Genomic DNA, 12,075 nt, shown 5'->3' on the forward strand with positions numbered 1-12,075 from the left:
ATCTCGTTCTCTGTCTCAAAGGGAAAAATGTAACATTTTGTTGTTAAATGTGATATTGTTGTAGGTTTTTTTGTAGTTGGCCGTTATTATATTAAGGAAGTTCCTTTCTGATCCTTATTTGCAAAGTCTTTAAAATCATGAATAGATGTTTAATTTTATCAAACATTTATCCTGCACTAATTGAGATAATCCTATTTTCTCTTTTATTCTGTTAACAATGTGAATTAAGTGCACGTATTAGAAAATAAGAAAGGTTGAATATTAATGAGCTAAGCATCCATCTCAAAATATTAAGATTTCCCCCTTCCTAGTTAACTGTTAAAAATAGTTTTTGAGCCCCTCTTTCCTACTGGAATCATACTGTAATTTAAAGCACATTTTTGTTATAGGAACACCTACTAACAAAAATATTCCCTAGTTTAGAGTTGAAGTCTGTCATTTATAAATGCGGACACAGCATATAAACTGAGAATAACAGTTGATGCCACATGAACTGGCAAACACATTTTTTTTTAATATTTTAATTTTACAATTTTTAAAACATTCTGAGCTGAGTCACATATTTTGGTAATGGCATTTTGGAATCCTATGCTGAGGATTGAATCCATCACTTTCTAGTAGGGCCTAGAAGTAGATTTCAGGCTTTAAAGATGTAGAGGTTGTATTTGGTATATCGGGAACATCATATGTCATCGAGCAAGCAGTGCCATTCTTTTGAATGATGTAAAAAATCTCTCTCGGTGCCGTTTTTTTGGCCTTCTTTTACCTATTTTAATTCATGAGTCCCCTCAGAAAGCCAAAACTTGACCTAGTGGGTTTTGATGGGCCATAATTCCCTTCTAAGGCTGAGGGTGTACAATCCTGTGCAGCAGAAGTGCAGATGATGCCTATTTTGCAGATGCTTTGGTAGCTGTTGAGATAGCCTGCAGCACTCTTCCAGCTTCTTTGCTGCTGCCTTTCAGCCTAGAAGCTATGATAATTTTGCAACTACTTTGGTCTGAGTGGAGTCAGAAGAAAGAAATTCTGTAAAATGAAACAGTTGTGAATAGGAGCTAACAAGAATCCACTCTAATTTTTGTGACTTCACATTTGTGTAGCAGCCAGTATTGGTCTTTGAGCCGATCTTGTTTCACAGTTACCTGTGATTTTAGGTTGCCAAAGCTGAGGACTTCCTTCTCAGCTGCTGGTGAATATTGTTGGTTAAGCACCAACGTCATTATCAAGAAAACAGGAAGCTCTGTAGGAGAACGGGCCAAATGGTAAATTAATAGCGTAAAGGAAACTGATGTAGACTCAGGGAAGGAACCCTGGACTCATCTACTTTGTTCTTTTCAGATGGCTCGGAGAGGAGAAATGGTTTAAATCATGCTTTTTTCCAGAAAGCATATCCAATAATAGGTTTAGTATTAAATTAGAAAACATGTATTTTGCTTTTATTTTGCATTCTCTTAAAAATGCTAATGTCTTAAAGGTTGCAGAATACCTTTGTATAACTTTGTTAATTCAGATTAATTCTTGGCTGTCACTAAAACCCTATAAGCCGCAGTGAAATTGCCAACTTTTCCTGTTTATAGTGATTCCTTAATAATTTGAATCAGATCTCAGGAACTATGAACAAGTAATAAGTTAATGATTCAAATCCGAATTTATTTTCACTGTTTGTTTAAAGGGTTTGCTAAATAAGTCAGTAGTGTTAACATTGCAGAGCCTATTTAATCAAATTAGGAGCACCTTATTCCCACTTTTGCATCATTGATTTATGGTGTATACAGTTCTAATACTTATTACTGATAAATCATTTTCACGTCACTAAAGCTCACATGGTAGAAAAGTCTTTTTGCCAACATTTTGTCAGCCTTTACTTTTCATTATTTTAGGTACTTAATACAATGGCATTTATTGACAAATTTTAATTCTCATTTTTTACTAATTGATGGTTTCCCCTTTAATTATTGAGAGATGATTTAGAGTGGTGTTTAAGAAAATGGGCCCTGGATCAGACATCCTGGGTTGGGATCCAAGCTCTGTAATGTGCCTCAGTTTCCTCATCTGTAAAATGGAGGTAATAATAGCATCTATCTCTGAAGGTTGCTGTGGTTTAAATAGTTCAGTCTAATTAAAGAATTTAGAATAGTGGGGCGCCTGGGTGGCTCAGTTGGTTAAGCGACTGCCTTCGGCTCAGGTCATGATCCTGGAGTCCCGGGATCGAGTCCCGCATCGGGCTCCCTGCTCGGTAGGGAGTCTGCTTCTCCCTCTGACCCTCACCCCTCTCATTCTCTCTCTGTCATTCTCTCTCTCTCAAAAATAATAAATAAAAAATTAAAAAAAAAAAAAAGAATTTAGAATAGTACCTGCCACATAGCAAATGCTCAACAAATGTTAGTGCCTGTTATTATTTATCAGGAAAATAGAATAATTTTAGGAAGTGACTTTAAATATAAATTCTGGGTCACATGTATAGCTCTTCAAAGGGAGGACCTTTTCCAAATAATCACACTTTTATCTCAGAGGTGAGGATAAGAGCATCTTCCCAACTCCAGTTAAATCATCAGTTTTTGTCATGAAAAGAGCATAAGACTGGGAGTCAAAGTTTATGCATTCATTTGGCAAACCTTTGCCTATGTACTTGTTGGAGTATCCACGTCCTGGACACCAGTGCTAGATGCTGGAGATTTTACAGATGACTGAGAGATGCCTAGGTTAGGGAGACTAAGAGTGCCATGAAAGTGGTTTCCAGTCCCAGTGCTCTCACTGAGCACCTGTGAGACCCTTGGCCTTCGCTGTCATCATCTGTAAAATGACAATTTCTGGGTTTAGTTTATGATAAGTAGATGCTAATACGTCATCAGTGCTGGATGCTTAGTACTATGCGAGATGCTACACTAGGACGTTAAAAAAGTATGAAACAGTTTTTTTTTTAAAGATTTATTTATTTGAGAGAGAGAGAGAGACAGAGCATGGGGGGATATAGGGGCAGAGGGAGAGGGAGAGGGATAAGCAGACTGCCCACTGAGCAGGGAGCCCGATGCGGGGCTCGATCCCAGGACCCTGAGATCATGACCTGAAGCCGACGGCAGACGCTTAACTGACTGTGCCACCCAGACTCCCTAGCACCAAGAACCTTAAGACCTGGTTGGGAAGACAAATAACAATTGGAAAATAGAGAAATAGTAATCTCAGGAGTCATGTGATTAGATGTGAGATAAGAGATGGTCGAGACAAGAGTATGTGGAGGGTGTTATGCTTAGCATTTTACTGTATCTGTGGTTAGCTGCCTCTATTTTCTGTAATAAAGCACCACAGGTAAACTACCTGTTCTGATGTTATCAGAAATTCTCACTTGATAATTCCCACTTGCATCATCTGCAGAATGTGGTAGTTTAACTCCCTTTGTTCTCCCATGTGTTAAAACTTTAAAATGGTGCATTCCCAGTAAAAGATATATTTTTAGAGCATAGTTCTTCATGCAAAAACTTTTTTTTCCAATATAATACCAAGATTTTTTTTTTTTGTTCATCCCTGCCGTATTCTGTGTACCTGGCACAGTCCCTGACAAGTGGTAAGCACTTGGGAAATTTAGTTGAGGGACAAATTTGAGGTTACATTTAGATTGTCAGCAATTTTTAAACCATTTAAAATTATCTTCTTATTCAGAGATACTCAATTTGGAATATTGGTTTTTAAATCTTAGACCTGTGTTAGGACAAGTTGCCATTATACAAATATAATTTTAATGAAGCCAGCTGCTTGTTATTTTAGTAGCTTTTTCATACTTATATAAGGAAATGATTTTCTAGATGAATGAACTCCACTATATTAGTTATCTGTTAATGATGTCTGATTGCAATATCCTGGGAGACCTTACACCAGAACTGCTCAGTCAGGCCATTCCCAAACTCTGACCCAATGGAACCATGAGGGAAATAAATATTAGCCGTGTGAAGTTTTGTAATGTCACAATATAAAGACTTCTGTATATATTTTACTTGAGGAATTCATTAGTAGATTACCCTTGCAGTTTTTCCTTCTCAAAAAAGAGTGAAGCTCTTTAGAGGAAAAAGATAAATGATCAGTCAAGCCATCTAGTCAAATATAAAAAGGATCTACTTAACTTTAAAATATTTATATAATTATAAAGTAGTCCATGTTCATCATAAAAATCAAAATAATGCAGAAAGGTAATCAAAGGAAGTTGTAAAAATTACCCCCAATCCTGCCATATTTTGGTGACTCTCCTTCTGAAATCTGTTTATGTGCATAGACATACACACAGATCTGTCTTTTCCATAAGTGCAAATCATTCTATTCATATGTGTTCTTCGATCTTTTTTAACCCGTGCCCTTTTTTGAGTAGCAGAAAAACCAATGCCGTCCTTGAATGTGGTTTGAAATTTCACAGTAAATTAAATACATGACCAAAACCAATTTTATTTTATTTTTTGAAGATTTTATTTATTTATTTGACAGAGAGAGACAGTGAGAGAGGGAACACAAGCAGGGGGAGTGGGAGAGGGAGAAGCAGGCTCCCCGCTGAGCAGGGAGCCTGATTCGGGGCTCAGTCCCAGGACCCTGGGATCATGACCTGAGCCGAAGGCAGACGCTTAACGACTGAGCCACCCAGGCGCCCCTGACCAAAACCAATTTTAGACAGAGGTAATTTTAAAGAAGGGGAAACATTTTTAGTTTAATCTTAAAAGAACCTTTAGTTAACATGACATTGGCTTGTTTCCCATAAAGCTGTTTATCTTGGGTAATATGGAAGATAGAACATAATAGATATTTTATTTATTTATTTATTTATTTATTTATTTTTTCATAATAGATATTTTAAATATTTGTTTAACATTTCATGAGAGAAGCTGAGTGCTGTTTAGGAGAGAGAGACCTGCTAATGGCAGCTTTGTCTTTCCCCTGTTGCCTTGAACTGTTAAGTTCTTGGCCCCAAATTTGTATATTCCTCTTAGCAAAACAGAAACCTGTAGTTAACTGGAGATTAGCCATTTTAACTTGGGAATGCTCTTTGGGGAGTATGACCCCTGCCCTTGTCCCCACACCAAGTAAGTGGTCTTTTCAACAATATACAGCGCTTGCTCTAAGGTGAGTTTTGGCAGATTTTTCTTCTGTCTTTTCCATGATGTTTTCATGGCCCTTATGGATTGGCTGGCCCACCCATTGCTCTGGCTCTGTTTCCATATACGATTTGGCTGTTGTCTCACACTGTATACTCTTGATTGCTCTTTTTCCTAAACTTGTTCCCCTCCTAGTCGTCCCCAGTGAGTAAATCCACATCTCTCCATTGGTACTGCTGCTCCCTGAGTCCAAGTATCCATCATCTTTCTTTCCTGAAACTCACTCCTCTTGGTTTCTGTTGGACATCTTTATAGTCTCTTTTTCCATACAGTAAATATGGTTGATCTCTTAAAAAGCATAGAATCAGATAATATTACTCTTCTTAAAACCCTCCTTTGTGCTTGGAATAAAATCTGAATTAATTGCCACCACCTGCAAGGCTCTTTGAGATCTGTCCCTTGGCTTCGCCCTTGTCCTGATCTTTTGCTGTTCTCTTCCTCGTTCACTCTGCTCTAGCTGCATCGCCCAGACATATCAAGATTTCTTCCCCCAGATATATCAGACTTGTTCCTGCCTTCACGCCTTTGCACCAGCTGTTTCTCTGCCTGGAGTGCTCTGGCCCAGCACTCGCCCTGGTAGGCCCCTTGGTGATAGTTACGCAGGTTTCGGATTTCACCTTCTCCCAGGGAGGTCTTCCCCAGTCTTCCAGTGCCCTGTAGCTCCTGTTCACTTCGACACTGTTTTATTTTCTTCACAACATTTAACAGTCTTGAACCATCTTTATACCTTTGTCTCCTGTTTATCGCTTCTTTTTCCCTTGTTAGAATTTAAGTTCCTTGGAAGGGTAAATCTTGTTTGTCTTGTCCATGTTGTATTCCTAACACATACAACAATGCTCAGTAAATCTTTATACCTAAGTGAAAAAAAAATCAGTGAGCGAATCACTCAGATGAAGAAATGTACTTTTTAACACCCTAGGGTGGCTGGAACCAGCTGTTCATGGGAGGTCAGGAGGACGGGAGGAAGGTGAAGGGGCAGAGCATAAAGCACCTTTTAGTCCTCGTTAAAGCATAAAGTAAAGAATACAAAATGTAGCCCAACAGTGAATGTCACAACTGATTTCACAATTGAAAAAGAACAAGTTATTCAAACAAACTAGAATCAGATTAATCCTGAGGATTTCCTGTTCTATTAATAACTTCAGTTGCTAAGCTGTGTAAGATAGGGAGATAATTTGATCTTCACGCCCAAAGGAGATGCTTGATTGTGAATGGTGTTTATTTTTTATTAAAAAAATTTTTTTAAAACATTGTTCTTTGAATATATATGAGAAAAAATTCTTAGTGTTTCTTGTAGGTCATTTCTGTCATTAGATCATACTTTATATTTTGTAATGCTTTAATTTATGTATTTTCCATAATTGTTTTCAAATAACTGCCATGCTATGGGCTAGGAAAGATTATATTATAAGGGAAATATTTTAGTACCTTCAATAAAATGTGCCCCAAAGAATTTTTTATATTGAACAGTAAAGGAGAATGTGTTCATAAAACCTATAAGAAATTGAAATAGGTTACTCTACAATTACTAGTGCAACTTTGTTGTTTAGTTTGTCAACTGGTGTTTTTTATTGTCCCCTAAAGATAAGAGGAATAATCAACCTAGTGATTTATGTTAAATACATCTGAGTTAAACTTTCCATCTGGTTCTTTTCTTTTTCATGTTCAGATAGTTTTGGGTAAAGTGATGGTAAAACTAATATGAGATCTCAGTTAGTTTTTTTAGAGTCCCCGTTTTTTTCCTGAGAGACAAGAGTGCGCACATGTGCGTGCAGGTGCATGAGTGGGGAGAGGGGCAGAGGGAGAGGGAAAGGGAGAATCGCAGGCGGACTCTGCACTGAGCACGGAGCCCCACACGGAGCCCCCCCCACGACCCAGAGATCAAGACCTGACCCAGAAGTCAGACACTTCTATCCAGGCATCCCTTAGAGTCAACATTTCTTAAATTTATTTTCAAATGACTATTGCCTTCAAAGTGGCCATCTAGGGACGTAGTACATTTATTCTAACAATGCTTCCATTCCTTAAAATACCCTTTTCAGAGATGCCTCATAGTCAGTATTGGAATTATGAAAGAAATTTAGCATTTTTTGCTTTACTTTATAATTGCAAAACCTCGTGTTTTAAAACTAAATGAAGACTTATAAATTCCTCTATTGACTTCATATTAATATTATATTAATTTATGAAGCCAATACTGCTGTTATGCAGTTGAAGTTATGACTTGTGAGATCATGAAAGAGATCTTTTAAACTATATCTGTGTAAAGAACAAAGAACATTGTATAACTTTGTGAAGTAATAGATTGAAAAAAACCAAACCCAGACCTGAGTGACTAATTCACCGTCCTTTTACATTTGCATTTTATCTGAAACTGAGGGCAATGTGCTCTGCTGTAGATGGAAGTCATGGGGTGCCAAATCCAGAGGAAGCACCTTACCTTTGGAGGTAAAAAGTGGACTCTTTTTAGTATGAGTGAAAGTTAAGGGTCTGTATTTAAAATCTGTCCATAAAACTACTCTCCTTTTATAATTTTTTTTTAAAGATTTTATTTATTTATTTGAGAGAGAGAATGAGATAGAGAGAGCATGAGAGGGGGGAGGGGCAGAGGGAGAAGCAGACTCCCCGCTGAGCAGGGAGCCCGATGCGGGACTCGATCCCAGGACTCCGGGATCATGACCTGAGCCGAAGGCAGTCGCTTAACCAACTGAGCCACCCAGGCGCCCTCCTTTTATAATTTTTGACGTCAAATACTATAGACCTGTTTTGGATGGTACATCTACATTAGAAGCCAAGATACACTTATTGGAGAGAAGTAGTTGAAGCTTTGTTGGTGTTTGTCCTTAGAAAGCAGATAAGTTTTATTGTGAGATAAATGGATTATTTGTTTTAGGGCAAGTCTTACTGTCTTGGCCTCCATAACCATCAAGGGCTTTTATTTTCTTTATAAGCCAGTGTTTTAATCTTTTATCTATAAGGATCACTTTTTATTTACTTTATTAAATGTCATAAATACGTGGGCTTTTAAAAAAAAAATCTTTTCTTCTCTTTCTTTAAAGCTGCACATCATTGACTCCTGGACCCAACTGTGACCGATTTAAACTGCACATACCATATGCTGGAGAGACATTAAAATGTAAGTAAATGACTATTTTATTGAAAGTGTAGATTACAGTGCTAGTTATCAGACTTCGTGCTTCCATTTTTATTTCCGGCTGTTAGGTGTTAATCACTAGGATTTACCACTTTTTTAAAAGTTTGTCTTTCATTTCTAGTTCTACTCAAAGTAAGGCACTTGGCAGGGAATAAGCTGTGGTCAAATAGGCATACACTGAAATTCTTAATTTTTAGGCCTGGGGGTAATTCGTGTATTTTTTTTTCTCCATTGGCCAATCTTTTTTTTTTTTTTTTTTTTTTAAGATTTTATTTATTTATTTGCGAGAGAGAGAATGAGAGACAGAGAGCATGAGAGGGAGGAGGGTCAGAGGGAGAAGCAGACTCCCCGCCGAGCAGGGAGCCCGATGCGGGACTCGATCCTGGGACTCCAGGATCATGACCTGAGCCGAAGGCAGTCGCTCAACCAACTGAGCCACCCAGGCGCCCCATTGGCCAATCTTATGTAATACCCCAGTAGAGAGAGTCCACTGCTTTAAAATACCTGGCTATTTAGAAACAACATTTAGGTAGGAATGACTGCTGTGCACCACTCCCGTTAACCCCCCTCTGGAGCCGTTGCTGCCAAGCACTGTTGTGTTGTCGCCGATGTGCGATTGCCACCTGAGCATAAGAGTCCTACCCCAGAGACTCTTGGCGTAGTTCAGGAATGTCAACGGGTTTCCTCTTTTATAGTAAGGGTCAGAAATGCAAATGGCTACTACAGCTGGACTGGTAACAGAAATGGGGCAAGCAGGCTAGGTGTGGCAAATGGGGGCACACCTGCCCTCCTTGAGGGGACTGCCTCTGTTGATTTACTGAGAACAGGTGGAAATCCACATCAGTTTTGGATGCTGGCTACTTTTTCAAAAATTAAAAACATAGTGTGGGCCAACGTAGTGCAGGTCCAACCAAATGTGTGTGGGGTGTGACTGGAAGGGACCACTGGTTTGTGACCTTGATGAAGAGCAGGCAGTACCTACCGTTGGATTCAGTCCACTGTCTACACCGCTTGCCTGGGTGTATCAGCCCTTCTCTGCTGTTACAACCAGTGCTGACTCTCTAACCCAGCGTGGTAGTAGTGGCGGCTTTGGTCAGTATTGATCTCACCAGGAAGTTTCTCTCTTGAACCGATTCTTGTGGTCAACAGGGTCTTGAAGTCTCTCCATTCTTAAAAAGAGGAATAAAGGGGACAGATGAGTAAATGGTGCCTTTCAGACTGTGGACTATGTATTTTACAATTACAGGCCACCAGGGGCCACATCTTAGTCTTCCGTAGAATCACAAATGCAGCATTAAGTGAAAAATGTAGGACGTGCTAACTTGCGAACCTGGCATTATTAGATCATTCTCTGGAAACCATTAAAATACATAAGAATTTCACCTGCCTGAGGTAGTAGGACATTCTAGATTGTGACTGTTTTTGAAAAAATTATTATTATTATTATTATTATTATTTTTTATTTATTTATTCGAGACAGAGAGAATGAGAGACAGAGAGCATGAGAGGGGGGAGGGTCAGAGGGAGAAGCAGACTCCCTGCTGAGCAGGGAGCCCGATGCGGGACTCGATCCCGGGACTCCAGGATCATGACCTGAGCTGAAGGCAGTCACTTAACCAACTGAGCCACCCAGGCGCCCTGAAAAAATTATTAACTGAATTTAAAAGAAATGATCCAAGTAAATCATCCACATGGTTAAAGATGTAAAAAGTTCAGAAATTTTTTACACATGAAAGCAGTAGTCTTCTGTTACGTATCTTCCCAAGTCTAGTCCTGTTTCCCAAGGGAACCACTTAAATTTTGTTGTTCTTGGTTGTTTGAGTATGTAGTTCTTCTGGGGATGATCGCTGTATGTCTAAATGTTTATGCCTCTGTTTCTTGACTTACCAATGTTATCTTTTGACTTCCTGCTCTGATACATGAGGCATCAGCCTATTTTCACCACGCTCTTTATCTTTCTCTTTCCTCCCCTTTAATGTAGTTATTATCACCACAGTTGGTTCCTGTGTTGGTTACCCTGTAGCTTTAACATTTTTCCTTTCTTTTTTTAAGGATCATTTTGAGCATCGTATGGTACAGTTAAATGAACAACCCCCTAGAACGTTCTTAGTAAGTGCCCGGCACACAGCACTGTTGTTATATAAGGACAATCTCTGGGTTAGTATATTTTTATTTAGTTTCCCATGAACCAGAGAGAGGTCTTTGGGCTCCCCACTTTGTGAGACAAAGATACTAGATCCCGTACTGCCCTCCATTCCTCTTCTTTCACCTCCCAACTTTTGTATTATTTTCCTTTTGCAGTGTCAAAATTTGTAACTTACTGTCTGTTCTAAAGCTAGAGTTATCTTCTGTGCTTTGTTTATAAATTGCTTGAATGAGTGATCTGTGGGCCTACTCCTGTATTGTTATCACTGCGGGGTTTGCCTGTTTTATACTTTTGGATTCGACCTTGTTTTGTAGAGTCTGTGTATTGAAAGTTCTGTGTTTTGTAGGTTAAAGCATAATTGCTGGAACACAGTCAGATACCTTGCTTAGATTCTATTCCTTCCTCCACTCTTCTACCTTTCCTGGGGCGCTTCTGGATGATTTTTATTTACCATAGTCACAATTAGGTATCTTAGTTTCCAAGAGCACTTTCTTGCTCTTGCTCTCTGTTCCTCTTTCACAGCATCTTTTTCTTATTTTATGAATACAGTGTCTTGAAAGCTTTCAAAGAATATAGATTTTTTTTAAGACGTTTTCTTAATTATTTTAATTTTCTCCAGGGATTGTATTTTTGTTTATCATCTTTTTCCTTCTCTGTTATTCTGTAGTCTTTCCTTAAATAAAAGATGGGTTGGGGTGCCTGGGTGGCTCAGTCGGTTAAGCATCTGCTTGCAGCTCAGGTCATGATCCCAGGACTCTGGGATTGAGCCCAATCGTGGGCTCCCTGCTCAGTGGGGAGCCTGCCACTTCCCCTGCTTGTGTTCTCTCTCTGGCTCGCTCTCTCTCAAATAAATAAAATCTTAAAAAAAAAAAAGATGGGTTTTGGTTGTTTACTTATATTTATGACAGACAATAAAACATTGATAAGACTTCTGTATGGGTGAACTGAGCTTATTGAGTGTGTAGGTTATAGTATGAGGAACCTTTATGTGTCATATTAGGGAGTTCAGCTGTTCTGGTACTCCCTGAAATCATTCTATTTCTTTAGAAAATCCCCTACATTTTTTTGGAGGGGCATGCACATCTGGCCACCATGCCATTTTTGGGGGGTAGGTATCATAGACTATTCCCCATGGAGCCTTTTGTTAATTTCCCCATTCTTAGCCCCATTTTTCATTCTTCCCTTTCCATACACTGGATGACTACAGTTTTTATGGGTTTGCCAGGACACATGGCTTCCCCCTCATCAGTAGCCTCTTGCTCACTTACTGCAGCCAGAGCTTTCTCTGCCCTGTCTCATCAGTTCCTACTTCCCTATCTGCATTCTGCCTTCTAGGAATTTGTTGAAAATGCTATTCTACTGATTGCTACTCTCTTCCCTTCCTCTTCACTTAATGTTGTTTTGGATTCTTACTTTCTGTTTCATTATCGTTTAATGGAAGGAAGGGTCTTACAAGGGAGAAGAAATAAATGTGTGTGGTTAGTCCACAGTCTTGAGCCAGAAATAATGTAACTTCACAAAGATCTTACTCGCTGTTTGAATTTGTGTTAGAAAGCATTTACTAGTATTCTGTATCTTCTGATTGCTATACGATTTTCACAGGAAACCTCTTATAACATTGATGATTATGGTATTTGGACAGGCAT

At 38.9% G+C, this 12,075-nt stretch overlaps 1 protein-coding gene across 1 annotated transcript in view; it reads left to right on the forward strand.

The window, feature by feature from the left end:
• The window catches only part of BABAM2 (BRISC and BRCA1 A complex member 2), a 398,034-nt gene that overhangs the window by 31,935 nt on the left and 354,024 nt on the right, over positions 1–12,075 (forward strand). Inside the window, exon 3 of the mRNA XM_021697338.2 lies at positions 8,189–8,265. Within this exon, the coding sequence (XP_021553013.1) occupies positions 8,189–8,265 (77 nt within the window). The remainder of the gene's footprint in view (positions 1–8,188; positions 8,266–12,075) is intronic.

This window comes from Neomonachus schauinslandi, chromosome 10 (assembly GCF_002201575.2).
Source record: "Neomonachus schauinslandi chromosome 10, ASM220157v2, whole genome shotgun sequence".
Classification (NCBI taxonomy): Eukaryota; Metazoa; Chordata; class Mammalia; order Carnivora; family Phocidae; genus Neomonachus; species Neomonachus schauinslandi.